Raw genomic sequence first — 17227 nt, 5'->3', positions numbered from 1 at the left:
AACCCCAAACAAAAGGCTCAAGTGGAATGGGAGAGGGGCCGGGGGGGAAGGGGAAATGGCAGGGGAGGGCTGGTCCCACCTCGGTGAGGTCAGTGAGCATCCACAAGCACCCACGGTGAGAGCAGCACAGGGAGCAAGGCAGAGGGAACCAAGCGAGGGTGAGGGATGAGCACTCACCAGCTCAGTGCCCAAGGAGGGGGAAGCAAAGGGGGGAGGCGAACAGGAGCTGGCCCCACAGGTAGAAGCTGTGGGGAGCAGAGGAGAGAGGAGCACCAGGGATCCTCCCTGACTAAGCAGCTCCAACCCTGCAAGCACACAGGGGAGGCTGCAGAGGCAGGAAGGACTGTACAGACTGCAGCTAGGTGAGAGAAGAGCTGGGAGGGGGGGGTGCAGGGGCAGAGTACCCCTTCACAGCAGGACCCTGGACTACAAGCAGCATCGCTGCCTGCAGCCCAGGGTGGGCAGGGCTGAGCCCTACCCTACATTCAACAAGAAGGGCAGGGAAGGGAGTGCCTGTGCATGGACGGAAACAGAAAAGCAATGCACTTGTGTGCCCCTGCCCTGTCACTGAGAGGTGGGGCCAAAGGCACGACCCTGGGGAGAAGGGAGGTGCTGGTGCCAGGGGGGGTGCTGCTGGTGCCAAGGGACTCCTGGCAGGAACTCAGGAGGCAGGAACTCAGTGCTGCCCTAGATGAGGGAACTCCAGGCCCACTGCTAACACCTCCCCACCTCCAGAGAAGCGGCCAGTAGCTCCAAGATAAAAGCACCAGGCACCCCCTGCCCCCTCAGAGAGAAGGCCCAGATCCCCAAGCTGCTCAGCAGCAACAAAGGCCCCAGCAGCCCCTGCCTATGGACCAGGGCTGTGTCCCACTGCAGCCCTGTTCCTCCCAGGGGGGTGGTGTCCAGGGGCCAAGGGGGTGCCAGTAGCCAAGGTGGACCCGAGGCCACCTCCCCTACTTGTCGATCAGCCCCCCTTCCTTGAGCTTGAAGTAGAAGAACTTCTCCAGGGTGTTGGCACACTTGCAGTAGTCGCTGTCGGGGGGGTTGTACTCGCGGCAGTTGGTGATGATGCGCTGCAGGTCAGCGATGAACAGCTTCTTGGTGACGTAGTAGCGGTTCTTCAGGCGCTCGGTCATGGTCTTCAGGTCTGGGCATGGGGAAGGGTAAGGTCCCCTCCAGGCCTCTGTGTGCCCCTGCCACTGAGCTGGATACCAACTGAGGGGTTTCACTCCTCCCTCTCTCTTCTACACTGTCCCGGGGCTCCTGACACCACAGCACAGACCCCACAATGGGGGGACCTGCAGCCTTCCCTCCATCATCCTGCCCCAAGGGTCACTGAAAAGATGATCTTGAAGTACATCAAGTCCAAGCCCCTTCATACTGCCAAGCTCATCACTAAACCATATCCCTCAGACATGCATCTTTTAAGTATCTCCAGAGCTGGGCACTGCCCCAGCTCCCTGGGCAGCCTGGCACAGGGGCTGACACCGCTCTCAGGGAAACAGTTCTGCCTCAGCTCCAACCTCAGCCTCCCCTGGGGCAGCTGCAGCCCATTGCCTCTTGTCCTGTCATTCATTACTGGAGAGACTGATCCCTACCTCACCACAACCCCCTTTCAGGTAGCTGTAGAGTGTCAAGTCTCCCCTCAGGCTCCTCTTCTCCAGGCTCAACACCCCCATTCCCTCAGCCCCTCCCTTGTGCTCCAGCCCCTTCCCCAGCTCTGTGCCTGGCTCTGGCCACGCTGCAGCCCCTCAGTGTCCCTGTGGCAGTGAGTGAGGAGCCCAGCACTGAGCACAGCCCTGGAGCTGCAGCCTCCCCAGGGCCCAGGACACAACCCAACTCAGGCACCTACCGATGGGGAAGCGGATGATTTCATAATAGTCCGGTGCCTCTGACTTCTTGACAGGCTCCATGAAGGGCCATGCACTGGGGTGGGTCTGGGGAGAGGGTAAGAGGCAGGTTACAGCAGCCAGCACAGGTCTGGGTCACCCCACCTGTCCCCAAGGGCAGAACTCAGGGCAGCTTGTCCTGGGGGGGGCAGCTCTAAAGGTTGATGGGGGTGGAGGGCACCCTGGAGCAGTGGGGTCCCCCTCCTGCTTGCACCTTGATCTGGGCCAGGAGGTTCTTCAGGGTGTTGTAGAGTTGGTCTGGATCCTTCAGTTCTTTTCTGCAGTACAAAACCAGCCCTGTCAGTCCAAGGGTGCTGATTTTCTCCACCTCTCACTGCTCCCACCTCCCCAGCCCAGCACCAGGACCGAGAATCAGCCTGAGCTGAGCCCCTGCTGCAGGACACCCACCCCCCTTCCCCCCTGCAACACTCACCCCTTCTCCTTCCCCACTGGTTTCCATCCTGTTTCTCCTGGAAGACAAGTGTCAAGGTCACCCCCTCTGCCCCATGCCTGCGGGTGAGGGAGGAGGGAACCCCACCAGACAGCCCCTCTCCCCCTGCAGCCATCTGGACTCACGGATGCCGGGGACGCTCTCGATGGGGATCTGCCGCACGCCCTCCTTGAAGCAGGTCAGGCCTGGGTAGACCTTGCGGATCTGTGCCTGCTTCCTCTCAATCAGCTTCTTGATGATCTGCAGTGGGGAGAAGTGGGGAGGTGAGCAGGGACCACAGGATGCTCTGCAGAGCCAAACCCTGACCCCACAGCCCAGCGCCAGAGACGACCCTGACCAGTTTAAACACCACCACAGTGTCCCCTCTCAGCAACCCGGGGACATTCAAGGGCTGCTTCCCAAGGGAACATCCCCACACCAATCCCCTGCCCCAGGGGAGTGGCTGGCAGGGGGAACCCGAGCACCCAGAGCCCACGCAGGGGACCAACCTCCTTCTGCTTCTTGATGATGTGGGAGAGCTCAGTGTAGGGGATGCGGGGGTTCAGCTCACACTCCATCAGCGTCGCCCCCTCGTAGTCCTTGATGTAGCCCAGGTAGCGGCTCTTGGGCACCTTGATGTCCTTGGAAAAGCCCTAGGACGAAGAGAGCAGGTGGGAGGAGGCAGGTGGGAGGGGGGTTGGCAGGCAGCAGGGCTGCTCCAGGACAAGGAGCCCACCTGCTTCTTGAAGTAGCCGATGGCGTACTCGTCAGCGTAGGTGAGGAAGTAGAGGATGTTGTGCTTGATGTGGTATTCCTTCAGGTGGTTCATCAGGTGTGTCCCATAGCCCTGGGGGAAACACCATGAGACCGTCCTTCCCTCCCCTTGCCCCCCGCCCCGAGGCAGAGAGGACACAGGGAGAGCAGGGCAAGCACTGCTGCTCGGGGCTGGCCAGCACTGAGCAGGGCTGGGACACTCCCAGGCTCCACCAGCTACACCCTGCCCCTCACAGCCCCAAGCTGTGCTGCTGGGACCTCCGTGCTGTGCCCACCACCCACCTCCCTGCCCTCACCTTCACTTGCTCGTTGGATGTGACGGCGCAGAAGACGATCTCGGTGAAGCCCTGAGTGGGGAACATGCGGAAGCAGATCCCCCCGATCACTCGGCCGTCCTTGATCAGCGCCAGGGTCTTGTGCTTCCTGCAGGCAGAGAGGCCAAGGGTGAGAGAGGCATGGGAGGAACAGCCCCCTGCACCAGGACAGGCTGGGGGTGACCTGCTGGAGAGCACCTCCAGGAGAGAGACCTGCGAGTGCTGGCTGGTAATAAACCAAACATGAGCCAGCAACGTGGCCTCCTGGGCAAGAAGCCAATGGCAGCCTGGGGGCATCCAGCAGAGTGTGGGCAGCAGGGCCAGGGAGCTCTGCTCCCCCTCTGCTCTGCCACATGTGCTGAGGCCTCATCTGGAGTCCTGGGGCCAGTTGTGGGCTCCCCAGCTGCAGAGGGACAGGGAAGTGCTGCAGAGAGGCCAGCACAGGGCCAGCAAGATGCTCAGGGCACTGGAGCATGTTCCTGCTGAGGAAAGGCTGTGGGCCCTGGGGCTGGTCTGGCTGGGGAAGAGGAGACTGAGGGGCCACCACATCAGCACATGTAAGTATTTAAAAGGTGGCACTTTTTTCTGTTATCTCAAGTGACAGGACAGGGATAATGAACAAAAGCTGGAACACAAAGAGTTCCACTCAAACACAAGGGAAATCCTCTTTGGTGCTGAGGTGAGGGAGCCCTGGCCCAGGCTGCCCAGGGAGGGTGTGGAGGCTCCTTCTCAGGAGGTTTCCAAACCTACCTGGACACATTCCTGTGCCCCTTGATCGAGGGGCTTGGGCTGGATGAGCTCTGGAGGTCCCTTCCAACCCCCACCACCATGGGATTCTATAAGAGGGGCAGCCCCATCACACCAGCCCCACCACCCCGCGCCCCCCACCCCTGAGCCACGCACGGGTCAAAGACGAGGCGGGTGATGTACTCCTTGGGCATGCGAGGCAGCTGGTGGGAGAAGACATTCTGCAGGCCCACGAGCCACATCAGGATCTTCTTGTTGGACTTCTGCGAGAGCGAGTTGCCGATGACGTGGAACTCGATGATGCCGCGCCGCTCCTCCAGCCGCGCCGTCTCGTCCCGCGCCGCGTTGGCCGACAGCAGGCTGGTCTGAGGCGGGGAGGGAAGGGAAGGGGTTCCACCAGCCCCAGCACACCCTCAGCCACAAGCTCTGAGGTCCCCAAGGAGCAGCCTCGAGTGTCCCCAAAGCAGTACCTCGGGGCCCAGCATGGCGGCAGGGTCGGTGATGGTCAGCATGACCTCGTTGACCAGCTCCATGGGGATGTCTCCCATCACACGGATGCGTTTGGCGTCTTCGAGCGTCAGGCTCTCAGGCAGCTTCCGCTTCTCCCCTGGGGACAGCGGCACATCCAGCAAGGGGAGGGACCAGGGAAGGTCCCAGCTCCCTCCTGGCACCCACCAGGCTCACATTGGCCCTACCTGGCAGGGGCTCGGGGGTGCTGGTATCCATGCTCGTGGCAGAGCTGCTGTTGCTGAGCTTCTTGCTGAAGAGTGGAGTGGTGGGCACGGTGACAGTGCTGGCAGTGGCTGGGAGAGACCAACCATGCCCATGAGCATAGAAAAGACTGGTCAGAAAGCATCACTCAAGGCTCACCCACACCCCAAGGTGTGAGAGAAAGAACCAAGCTGGGAGGAGGCTGCTCCATGAGATACCTGGGCGAGACACCAGCTGGGCACCCTCTGCAGCCGGCACGGTGAAGTCAGCCTCCCAGATGGGTGAGTTCTCACCATAGATCTCCTCCTCCAGCATGGACAGGAACCTGGCAGGGAGCAGGACATTGGCTGGCGAGCAGGCACTGGGCACACACAGCCCCATGGTCTCACACGCCACGGGAAGTGCAGGTGGCTGAGCTGCAGCCATCCCTGCAACGGGCACCTACTTGGGGAAGTGGGTGAGGATCAACGTCCTCTTCTCTGGCACCAGCTTGTCCTTCTCCACCCGGAACTTCTCCAGCAGCTGCCGGCGGGTGACGGTGAAGATGGACTTGAGGAGGCTGCGCCCGAAGACGTGGGTGGTCTCGTAGCGAGGAAGGCTGTCGCAGCTCTGAGGCACGTGGCAGTAGCACAACCACCTGGGAGACAGGAACAGGCTCCAGCCATGGGGCTGTGGCCCCAGAGCATCCACATCTCATGGAATGGTGGGGGTGGGAAGGGCCCTGCAGAGCTCATCCAGTCCAACTCCCTGCTAAAGCAGGTTCCCCCTCGATCAGGGGGCACAGGAACGTGTCCAGGTGGGTTTGGAAACCTCCTGAGAAGGAGCCTCCACACCCTCCCTGGGCAGCCTGGGCCAGGGCTCCCTCACCTCAGCACAACAGAAGATTTTCATTGTGTTTAAGAGGAACTGTTTGTGTCCCAGCTTGTGTCCATTCCCCCTTCCCTTGTCACTGGGCACTACAGCAAAAAGTGTCACCCCATCCTCCTGACACCCACCCTTTAGGTACTTAGAAGTGTTAATGGGATCCCACCCTCAGCCTTCTCCAGGCTGAACAGCCCCATGTCCCACAGCCTTTCCTCAGCAGGAAGATGTTCCAGTCTCCTGATCATCTTGGCAGCCCTAATCTCTTCCCCCACCCCTCCTGGGAACACGCTGCTGGAAGCAGGGACAAGCAGCACAGGCACCTGGGGTGGGTCACAACTGACACTGTTTAGAAGCAACCTCCCCAGTGTCCACCTGCCCTCCTCTCCCAGGAGAGCTGGGGAGAAAGCAAGACCCCAGGAGCCAGGGGTTAGCCCCTCAGAGTGGGGTGGGGAGCAGGCAGACCCCCAGGCTGGCTGGCTCAGACCCCCTCCTGCACTCACCTCGTGTAGTTGACCTTGTACGTGGCCACGTCGTCGTTCTGGGAGCGCTGACGGAACTGGGACGGTGTCTCCAGCTTCCAGTAGTTGAGGCAGAGCAGGAACATCTTGGAGAGCTCATACATGGTCTGTCTCTCCTTGGGTGGCAAGTGGCTGAACTTGTACTGGACAAAGTTCAGGACTCCCTGGGAAGAGGAAGGGCTGATGGAGGGGCAGCGGGTGCTGCACCAGACCCTTCAGTGCTGCCTCCTGAAGAGGGGACTGTGCCAGAGCAGCAACACACAGGACAAGACATCAGTGCAAGGCACGAGCCTGCCAGCAGCCTCACCTGCTCAATGTTTGGTTTCTCAAAGGGGGGGCTGCCCAGGGACCCTTCAACCACAGGCTGGCTCATCTGCAGGATGCACTTCCGCAGGAGCTGCAAAGACACCATTGGGCAGAGTTACTGAAGTGGCAGGAGCCAGGCACACCGTGCTGGATCAGTGGATCACACCAGATCAGTGTTTCAGGTCTCAGGTTGGGCTGTCAGGATGGCTCACAGCCACAGCCCCAGCAGAGGCCCAGCAGCAGCACAGCAGCCCCAGCTCCTCAGCACAGGACCAAGCTGGTGACAGGAAGCTGGGCTGGTGTGTAGATCTGCTTGAGGGCAGGAAGGGTCTTCAGAAGGCCCTGGCCAGGCTGGATGAAGTTTAACAAGGGCCACAACAACCCCAGGCAATGCTACAGGCTTGTGTGGCTGGAAAGCTGTTGGAGGGAAAGGGCCTGAGGGGATTGGTGTCAGCAGCTGAATAGGAACCAGCAGCGTGCCCAGGGGGGCAAGAAGGCCAAGGGCATCCTGGCTGGGATCAGCAGTGGGGTGGCAGCAGGAGCAGAGCAGGGATTGTCCCCTGTGCTGGGCCCTGGGGAGGCTGCAGCTCCAGGGCTGTGCTCAGTGCTGGGCCCCTCACTCACTGCCACAGGGACACTGAGGGGCTGTAGCGTGGCCAGAGCCGGGCACAGAGCTGGGGAAGGGGCTGGAGCACAAGGGTGCTGGGGAGGGGCTGAGGGAATGGGGGTGTTGAGCCTGGAGAAGAGGAGCCTGAGGGGAGACAGGAGCCCTCTCTGGCACTCCCTGACAGGAGGCTGCAGTGAGCTGGGGGTCAGTCTCTGCTCCCAAGTAATGACATTACGAGGGGAGACGGACTCAAGTTGCCCCAGGGGAGGTTGAGATTGGAGCTGAGGCAGAACTGTTTCCCTGAGAGGGGTGTCAGCCCCTGTGCCAGGCTGCCCAGGGAGCTGGGGCAGTGCCCAGCCCTGGAGGGATCCCAAAGCCGTGGAGCTGAGGTGCTGAGGGCCGTGGGTTAGTGGTGGGCTGGGCAGGGGGAGGGCAGGGCTGGGACTGCAGCAGCTTCAAGGTTTTTTCTAACCAAAATGATTCTGTGATTCTATGACCAGCAACAGGACAGCAGCCCCAGCTCCTCAGCAATGCTGCAGGACCCCTGCACAAGCCCCTGCACAAGCAGAGCAGCAGCAAAACATTCCCAGTCCCAGCCTCACCTTGAACAGGTAGAAATACACCTGCTTGGTGTCTGTGTCCTCCTCCTTGTGCACTGACATGAAGAGGTTCTCCACATCCACCACCATGCCCAGCAGCCTGTTGATCTCCTCCTCTGAGACGTTCTCCAGGTGGGACACATGGTCTGCTGCAGTAGGGGGAAAAGCCACAGTGAGACTGGGAGTGAGGCAAGGGGTCAGCACTGCTCCTGCTCCCCTGAAACGTTACCCAGTGCATGGCTGCAGCTCCTGCAGGGCTCACTCAGGTTGGTCACTGGCTGCTGCAGGTCCATGCGGGGGGCAGTGGGGGGATTGGGGTTCTTCCAGCCATTGCATTTGCAGGCATCATTGGCCTGAGAGGAGGGAGAGGAGAGGCTGTCACGCAGTGGCCCCCACATAGTCTCGTGCCAAGGCTGCCACCTTCTTCCCCACACCAACAAAGCCTCGTCCCAGCCACCCCAGCACCCATCTGCATCACCCATCACCCCTGTGTGCAGCCCCAGGACCCTGCACCCTTCCTCTTCACCTCACTCACACAGCTCAGCACCCTCCTCCTGCACCCCCGAGCCATGCATGGCCCAGCACCTCCTTTCTGCACATCATGCACAGCCTAGTACCCCCTTTCCTGCATCCCTTACCCATGCATGCCCTCACATCCTCTCCTGCACTCCCTGCTCAGCTCAGCACCTCAATCCTGCATCCTCTGTCCATTCATGTCCCTGCACCACCCCCCCACACTCCCTTCCTATGCATCTCCTTGCACTCCCTGCCCATACACATCCTTGCACCCCCTTCTCCTGCACCTCTCACCCATTCATGTCTTTGCACCCCTCTCCTGCATACCCTGCCTATGTATAACCTTGTATCCTCTCCTGCACAGCTTAAAACTTCCCTTCTGCATCTCCTGCCCATACATGTCCTTGCACCCTCTCCCCTGCATCCCCATCCATGTGTGTCCTTGCACCCACACACCTCCCTCTCCTGCATCCCCTGCCCATGAATATCCTTGTATCCCCTCCTGCAACCCTGCACAGCTCAGCACCTCCTCCTGCATCCCCTGCCCATGCACCTCCTTGCACCCCCCTTCTTGCAGCCCCTGCAAGCTCTTCCTGCATCCTCCATCCAAGCACATCCTTACATCCCTTCACCCCTCTCTGCACACTCTGCCTGTTCATATCCTTGCATCCCTTACAACCTCCTCCTGCATCCCCTGCCTACACGCATCTGTGCAGCCCTCTCACCTGCATCTTCCACCCATGTATGTCCTTGCACCCTCTTTACATCCCCTGCCCATGTGTATCTTTGCATACCTTCCTGCATCCCCTGCACCTCCATGCACTACCCTTCTCACCTCCTACATGCTCCTCCTGCATCCCCTGCCTCTACACAGCCTTGCACCTCCCTCTCCTGCATCCCCTGTCCATGTATATCCTTGCATCCCCTCCTGCACCCCCTGCACAGCTCAGTACTCCCTCCTGCATCCCAAGCCCATGCACCTCTTTGCACCCTCTCTTGCTCCTCCTGCATCCCCCACCCATACATGTCCTTACACCTCTCTGCACCCCTGTCTATGCACATCCTCACAGCCCCTACATGCTGTTCCTACATCCCCTGCCTATATACATACTTGCACCTCCCTCACCATCCCTACCCATGCCTGTTCTTACACTCCCCCTCCTGCATTCCCTACCTGCTCCTGCATCCCCTGCCCCTACACATCCTTTCACCTCCCTCTCCTGCATCCCCTGTCCATGTATATTCTTGCATCCCCTCCTGCACCCCCTTTACAGCTCAGCACTCCCTCCTGCATCCCCTGCCCATGCACCTCCTTGGCCCCCCTGCATGCTCCTCCTGCACCCACCGTCCCTACATGTCCTTACACTTCTCTCTCCTGCATCCTCTGTCCATGCACATCCTTACATCCCCTGCACAGCTCAGCACCCCTCTCCACGCATCCACTGCATAGCTCAGCATCCCTCTCCACACACCCCTGCCCAAGCACCTCCTTGCACCCCCTGCATGCTCCTCCTGCATCCCCTGCCCTTACACACCCTTGCACCTCTCTCTCCTGCATCTTCTGCCCAAGCATACACTTGTACCCCCTGCACAACTGAGCACCCATCTCCATGCATCCCCTGTACAGCTCAGCACCCCTCTCCACGCATCCTCTGCCCATGCACCTCCTTGCACCCCCTGCATGCTCCTCCTGCATCCCCTGCCCTTACACACCCTTGCACCTCTCTCTCCTGCATCCTCTGCCTATGCATATACTTGCACCCCCTGCACAACTGAGCACCCATCTCTATGCATCCCCTGTACAGCTCAGCACCCCTCTCCACGCACCCCTGCCCAAGCACCTCCTTGCACCCCCTGCATGCTCCTCCTGCATCTCCTGCCCTTACACACCCTTGCACCTCTCTCTCCTGCATCTTCTGCCCATGCACCTCCTTGCATCCCCTGCACTGCTCAGCACCCCTCTCCATGCATCACCTGCCCATGCACCTCCTCGCACCCCCTGCACTGCTCAGCACCCCTCTCCATGCATTACCTGCCCATGCACCTCCTTGCATCCCCTGCACTGCTCAGCACCCCTCTCCATGCATTACCTGCCCATGCACCTCCTTGCATCCCCTGCACTGCTCAGCACCCCTCTCCATGCATTACCTGCCCATGCACCTCCTTGCATCCCCTGCACTGCTCAGCACCCCTCTCCATGCATCACCTGCCCAGGCACCTCCTTGCATCCCCTGCACTGCTCAGCACCCCTCTCCATGCATCACCTGCCCAGGCACCTCCTTGCATCCCCTGCACTGCTCAGCACCCCTCTCCATGCATCACCTGCCCATGCACCTCTTTGCATCCCCTGCAGTGCTCAGCACCCCTCTCCATGCATCACCTGCCCATGCACCTCTTTGCATCCCTTGCACTGCTCAGCACCCCTCTCCATGCATCACCTGCCCATGCACCTCCTGGCACCCCCTGCACTGCTCAGCACCCCTCTCCATGCATCACCTGCCCATGCACCTCCTTGCATCCCCTGCACTGCTCAGCACCCCTCTCCATGCATCACCTGCCCATGCACCTCTTTGCATCCCTTGCACTGCTCAGCACCCCTCTCCATGCATCACCTGCCCATGCACCTCTTTGCATCCCTTGCACTGCTCAGCACCCCTCTCCATGCATCACCTGCCCATGCACCTCTTTGCATCCCTTGCACTGCTCAGCACCCCTCTCCATGCATCCCCTGCACTGCTCAGCACCCTTCTCCATGCATCACCTGCCCATGCACCTCTTTGCATCCCTTGCACTGCTCAGCACCCCTCTCCATGCATCCCCTGCACTGCTCAGCACCCTTCTCCATGCATCACCTGCCCATGCACCTCCTCGCACCCCCTGCATACTCCTCCTGCATCCCCTGCCCTTACACATCCTTGCACCACCCCTCCCCAGCATCCCCCACCTTTGCACATCCTTGCACCCCTCTCTGCACCCCCTACCCACACATACCCTCCCACCCCCTCCCGCACGACTCAGCACCCTTCCCTCGCATTCCTCTGCCCATGCACCACCTTGCACGCCTCAGCACCCCTTCCCCCTTGCCCATACCCACCCCCTTCACCCCCTCACCTTGCAGGCCGAGAAGACCCCCAGCTTCTCCAGCTTCTTCCCACGGGGGAACCCCCTCACTTGAGCTTTGCGCTGACTCGCCCGCTGCTGTTGGCTTAACCCTGGCCTCGCCGGATCGCTCGATCCCGTTCCTCCCGTTACCGTTCCGCTTCCACTTCCAACGTTCCCGGTTGCCGTTCCCTGGCCCGGTGGTGGCCGTCCAGGTTGCGAGGCCTCCGGCTCCGCCATACCGGACCCGGCGTGCGCTTTGTGCTCGATGCGCCTGCGCGCCGGGCACGCTGGGATCGGTAGTTCGTCACCGGGAGGGGGTGGTTTGGGTGGTTTTGGTGGTCCCGGGGCCGGTCCACGTCGCCCGCAGCCCCGGGCGGGAGCGAAGCTCCCGCCCGGGGCTGCGGGCGGCGTGAACTGGCCGAAATGCCTCGACGTGTCTCACCCGACGGCAACCAACCACCCTACAAAACCCCCCTCGAGGCAGCACAGGACCATCACTGCCCGGGAGAAAACCTCTTCTTAACCCTCCGGTAACCGTTTCGGCTGTGCTCGGTGCTGTATGTTAAGCTCCGGTCCCGGCAGCATCCTCCAAATATGGTGTGGTCCCCGCCTTGTCCTCCAGATATGGAATGTAGCCCCTCCTCCTCCTCCCGAAGGAGAGGAGACCGCCCCAAGCCGTGTCCGCTTTTTTTTTGGGGAGGTCTAGCAGAGAGTGCGTGGCTTGCAGGGGATGGAGAAGGAGCGGGCAGAGTCTGGAATGTGCCAGGGATGGGGTGGGGTGGGATGGGATGGGATGGGATGGGATGGGATGGGATGCGATGGGGTGGGATGGGATGGGATGGGATGCGATGGGATGGGATGGGATGGGATGGGATGGGATGGGGTAGGATGAGGTGGGGTGGGGTGGAATGGGATGGGATGGGATGGGGTGGGATGGGGTGGGATGCGATGGGATGGGATGGGATGGGATGGGATGGGATGGGATGGGATGGGATGCGATGGGGTGGGATGGGATGGGATGGGGTGGGATGGGATGGGATGGGATGGGATGGGATGGGATGGGGTGGGATGCGATGGGATGGGATGGGATGGGATGGGATGGGATGGGATGGGATGGGGGATTCTGGCACAGCTGCAAGTGCACCAGAACAGGCAAGGTGATGGAGAGAGAGCTGAGGCTGGAGATGGAAAGAGCTCGTGAATTCATGAGCAGGTTTGAGCAGTACCTCATGGAGGTGATGGAGGGTGTGGAGGCTCCTTCCTTGGAGCTCTTCAAGACCCACCCTGGACACGTTCCTGTGTGATGTGATCTAGGTGGGAGCTGCTTCTGCGGGGGGGGTTGGACTGGATAAGCTCTAAAGGTCCCTTCCAACCCCCACCATTAGGTGATTCTATTGATTCATGAAGATTTCTGGGTATCACAGAGGAATGTCCCAGCACCACACAAAAATGAGGCTCTGGTGCACAAAGGGGATGCTTAAAGCCCTCTTCTCGGGGATGCTCAAAGCTGTGCATGTGTTGGAGCTCCTCAACCAGCCTCCTCTCAGCTGAAGTAGGGCTGGGGAGAGGTGCCAGAGATGTGCACTGTGCCAGCACAGCTCGGCTGCTGTCCCACTGTGTGGGCAGAACTGGGAGTGTTGCAAAGCCTGGGACCAAGCAGGACCAGCAAAACACAGAAAACACCACAAATAAAAGTCAGGAGTATTTATTACATATCAAAAAGCTACACATTTTGAGCAGAGACCATCCCCCCCCACCACCACGGGGCTGTCACACGGTCCTGCTCTGCAGCCAGCAGCTGCCCTGGCAGCCAGGCTCAGCCTGGCCCCGTGCTCTTCCCCGTCACGCCTTGGCTCGCTCAGCCCCGTCCTCGGCGTTGGCTGTCGGCTGTGCCACCGCAGGGCTGACCTGGATGGGCACATTCCTCTCCGGGGTGGCTGGCAGGGCCAGCTTGGGGGCTTCGATGCGGAGTTGTCCCTCCTTGGACAGGGAGCACGTCAGCGCCTCGGCGTCCACCTCCTCAGGCACGTCCCACTCCCGCTTCAGCACCTCGTACTTGTAGGAGAAGGAGCCCTTGTCGTCCGTTGTCTGCGTCTCCTTCTGCCCCACCAGCACCACCTTCCTGCCCACCACCTTCACCGACAGCTGCTCGGGTGCAAAGTCCTTCACATCTTGGCAGACGGAGAAGCCGTCCCCGGAGCTCTGGGTCAGGGCTGCGCCGGTGCTCGGGGCGATGCCCATGCGGCCAGGGCTGCTCCCGCTGCTCAGGTACTGCTCGAAGCTGCTCATGAATTCACGAGCTCTTTCCATCTCCAGCCTCAGCTCTCTCTCCAGCTCGGCGAAGAGGGTGTCTGGATGTGGCCAGAGGGTGCGGATGGGGCCGAGCCAGGGGAACAGCGAGCTGGATGTCGGTGGCATGAAGTGCAGGCGGCAAAGCATCTCTGCTCCTTGGGCTGTGCTGCCGGTGAGTGCTGTGGTTCTGCTCTGCTGTGCTCTGCTCAGGGGCTGGAGCGGTGCTGAGCTGGGGCTGGGGAGCAGCGGGTTTTATCCTCCTCTGCCCAGGGGTGTGCCCCTTCCAGAACGCTCTCTCCCCACGCACCCTCCTGGAGCCATCGCCTATTTTTGAAAGGCTGATTATCCTCCAGCCAAAATAGCAGCGCCTGCCTCTGGGGACGAGTCACACGCCGCAAATAGGGAGCTGCAGTCACCAACGAGGTGCTCGGGTTTCTGCAGTGCCACCGTGATGCAGCAGCCACCAGCCCAGGAGGGCGAGCAGAGCCCTTCCCGAGGCAGGGGCTCAGCGGAGCACGAGCTGTGCTGTGCCAGGAAGGTGTCGCTTTGGTCCCACCCCTAAAGCTCACACGTCACTCAGTGCCAGACGCCTCTCGCACTTTCCAGGCTCCCCAAAGCCTTCCTGGGGGCTGTTTGCTCTCCTGTTTCAGCCCCTCAGCACCTTGTCTGTGAATCCACACCATCCTGTCCCAGCCCCTCGGCGACCTTTCCTTGCCCCCTTGCCTAGGGAGGGGCCCATGGGCTTGTTTCTGGTCATACTTGGTGTGCCTCCCACCCCAGACAGTTGAGGGTCCTGCAAACAGGGCAGGGGATAGAGGGGCTCTCCTGCCTGCAGATGGGGTGGGGGGACAGGGCAGAGGTGAAGGGTGGGAAGGCAAAGAAGAGAGGAGCCCAGCCCCACTCTGTGCCTGGGAACTAGAAGGGCCACAGATTTTTGGCAGGGGTGGCTCAGGCATCTCGTTCAGAGGCTGAGATGATGCTGCTAATTATAAGCCAGGAGAGCAGAGCTGCAAGACTAAGGGTGAAGGTATGCTGGGCATGACGTAAGGGGTGCCTCTCCTCATGAATGAGTAACAAGAATGAGCTGGAACGGGCTGGAAAGGGCTGAGCTTTTCTCCCCGAGGATGACGTGATGCGCGGGACGAGGCCACTCCTCCCAGGGAGGGAAATAAAAGCCACGGGCGGCAGGGCCAGGGCAGATCGCTCCCAGATCGAGAGCTAGCAGCTACAACAGCAGCAGCAGCTACAGCAGCAGCAGCAGAACCAGCACCAGAACCAGCACCAGCAGCAGCAGCAGCGATGCTTTGCCGAATGCACCTCGCACCATTCGCCTCCAGCTCCCTGGCCACCCGTCTGGGCACAGTGAGGACCCTCTGGCCACACGCAGAGACCATCTTCACCGAGCTGCAGCAGGAGATGGAGAAAGCTCGGGAGTTCATGAGCAGCTTCCAGCAGCTCCTGAACAGCCAAGGAGCAGCTGCCATGGAGCAAGCCCCGAGCACCAGCAGCACAGCCCTGGTCCAAAACTCTGGGGAAGGCTTCTCCATCTGCCAGGATGTCAAGAACTTCAGCCCCGAGCAGCTGTCGGTGAAGGTGGTGGGCAGGAAGGTGGTGCTGGTGGGGCAGAAGGAGACTCAGAACGTCGATGAGAAAGGCTCCTTCTCCTACAAGTACGAGGTGCTGAAGCGGGAGTGGGACGTGCCCGAGGAGGTGGACGCCGAGGCGCTGACGTGCTCCCTGACCAAGGAGGGACAACTCCGCATCGAAGCCCCCAAGCTGGCCCTGCCAGCCACCCCGGAGAGGAACGTGCCCATCCAGGTCAGCCCTGCAGCGGCCCCACAGCTTGGAGCAGCCCCCAAGGATGGAGCCACCAACAAAGCCCAGGCGTAATGGGAGAGGAAGCGATGGCCCACGGCAGGACCGGAGCAGAGAGCATCAGGTCTTGGGTTTTAGCCCAGACAAGCTCCATCAGCAATTCTGTCATTTCTTTTTCACTATACTGGAATCTTTTTGTATCCAATAAAAACGCTTTTGCATAGAAACCTGCTTGTGCTCTCTGGGTGGTGGTTGATGGGGAGGCTGAGCCCTGATCTCAGCTCTTGACGCCAGCTGGGTGCAGAGAGGGAGGAACCTCTCCTGACATCTCAACACAGCACAAAACAAGGCTAGGAGAGGGAGCGGGGGGTGGGGAATCTGTGAGCACTGTGCTGCTGAGGGAGCGGGGAGGTAATAAGCTCCCAGGCAGGGAGGAGCAGTCCCCATCATCTGTACCAGAGCAGAGGCAGCTCTCCCAGGGTGCAGGCAGGAGGCCTTCGCTCCCTCCTCATGCTGCTGTCAGCATCTGCACCAGCTCAGCGGCCCCTCACTCCCTGGCCAATGCTACTGAACGGGAAGATGATGTTGGATGGCCTGGCTGGACGCTGGGTGCCCGTTTTGTAGCCCCCATTTCCTCCACATACAGCTTGGAAAGGGGCTACCTGAGCCTCCTCTGAGCCCCAGCAGCAGGGAGGGTGAAGTTAATCTCCCCACGCTGTGTGTAACCACTATAAACAGCCACACTCAGGCCCAGGCAGGCAGTAGGTATGCAGGCAGGCACGCCTGTTTGTGCTAAAGCTGCTCTGAGCTCAGCCAGCCCTTCTCCACAGCAGCACAGTGCCAGGGGCGATGAGGCTCTGCTGCACACCTCTGCAGCCAGCAGCAGGTCCCCAGCCCTGATCCCGAGTCCCTCACATCTCACCGTGACACCCCTTGGGACACAGATGGGCTCCTTCACAGAGATGGAGACTCAGAATCCTGGAGGAGCCAGAAGGGAAGCTCTGTCAGCCAGGAACCAAGTAAAAGAGGCCGGCAGATGGCAACAGCACCTCACTTTGGGCTCACAAGATGGTTCAGAGCTGGGGACTGTGGAAGCCTTCTCCTACAGTGCTGTCTTTTGCTGTCTGGCGAAACCAGCAGCAGCACCCTGGAAGCAAGGAGACCTCAGCTATCCCACACAGGTCCTGGGCTCCTCTCCCTGGCACGGGATGGAAATGAGCAGCAGCTGTGGGATCAGGTGAGTGAAGCCCATTGGAGCTCACCCCCCACCCCAGCAGCCTGTGGTCCTGCCTCTGTCACTGAGTCGCTCCAGACCCTGCCTGCTGCATGAACAAAAAGGCACCAAGACCTTGGGTGGAGGATGAAGCCCACATGAGCCAAGGCTGTTCACACACACAACTTTATTTGCAGGTTCCCAGCAGAGCTTTCAGAGCCCTGACACGAGTCCAGGGCAAGCCCAGCCCAGGGCTGGTCACACTGCACACTGCAGCTGTACTCAGCTGGGGAGAGGCAGCAGCTTCAAGCCCCAGCACATCACCATCTCCAAGCTCTCCCAGGCAGGAAGGATTCTGTCCCAGCACCACGCAGAGGAGGTGCAGGGCTGCCAGGAATGCTCTGCTTTCCATACTGACTCCAGCTTTCAGCCAGGGGTTGTAAGCATCCCACAGACACCTGGTAAGAGAGCAGCATCACTCAAGGCCATCCTCCTCCAGAGACAAAGCCAGTTTTCTTTGTGAATCTTTG

At 60.5% G+C, this 17227-nt stretch overlaps 3 protein-coding genes across 3 annotated transcripts; 1 reads left to right on the top strand and 2 right to left on the bottom strand.

Moving 5' to 3' along the window:
- Window positions 1-8: 8 nt before the first annotated feature.
- On the bottom strand, window positions 9-11614 carry KAT2A (lysine acetyltransferase 2A). The gene is made up of 18 exons (XM_062017630.1): window positions 11387-11614; window positions 7989-8112; window positions 7763-7908; window positions 6555-6644; window positions 6230-6411; window positions 5311-5502; window positions 5084-5190; window positions 4850-4957; window positions 4625-4761; window positions 4311-4519; window positions 3390-3516; window positions 3056-3166; window positions 2829-2972; window positions 2466-2580; window positions 2323-2359; window positions 2104-2167; window positions 1853-1937; window positions 9-1147 (listed from the first exon to the last, which is right to left on the bottom strand). Exons 1-18 carry the CDS (start codon window positions 11612-11614, stop codon window positions 954-956), a joined length of 2400 nt encoding a protein of 799 aa, XP_061873614.1. The 3' UTR covers window positions 9-953.
- A 1605-nt stretch (window positions 11615-13219) lies between these two features.
- On the bottom strand, window positions 13220-13816 carry LOC133628752 (heat shock protein beta-11-like). The gene has a single exon (XM_062017631.1). It carries the CDS (start codon window positions 13814-13816, stop codon window positions 13220-13222), a length of 597 nt encoding a protein of 198 aa, XP_061873615.1.
- A 1065-nt stretch (window positions 13817-14881) lies between these two features.
- On the top strand, window positions 14882-15711 carry LOC133628753 (heat shock protein 30-like). Its single transcript, XM_062017632.1, has one exon. The coding sequence runs from the start codon at window positions 14969-14971 to the stop codon at window positions 15557-15559; it is 591 nt and encodes a 196-aa protein (XP_061873616.1). The 5' UTR covers window positions 14882-14968; the 3' UTR covers window positions 15560-15711.
- Window positions 15712-17227: the final 1516 nt, after the last annotated feature.

The sequence above is a fragment of the Colius striatus genome, chromosome Z (assembly GCF_028858725.1).
Source record: "Colius striatus isolate bColStr4 chromosome Z, bColStr4.1.hap1, whole genome shotgun sequence".
In the NCBI taxonomy this organism is placed as follows: Eukaryota; Metazoa; Chordata; class Aves; order Coliiformes; family Coliidae; genus Colius; species Colius striatus.
This window is presented reverse-complemented; position numbering and strand designations above follow the sequence as displayed.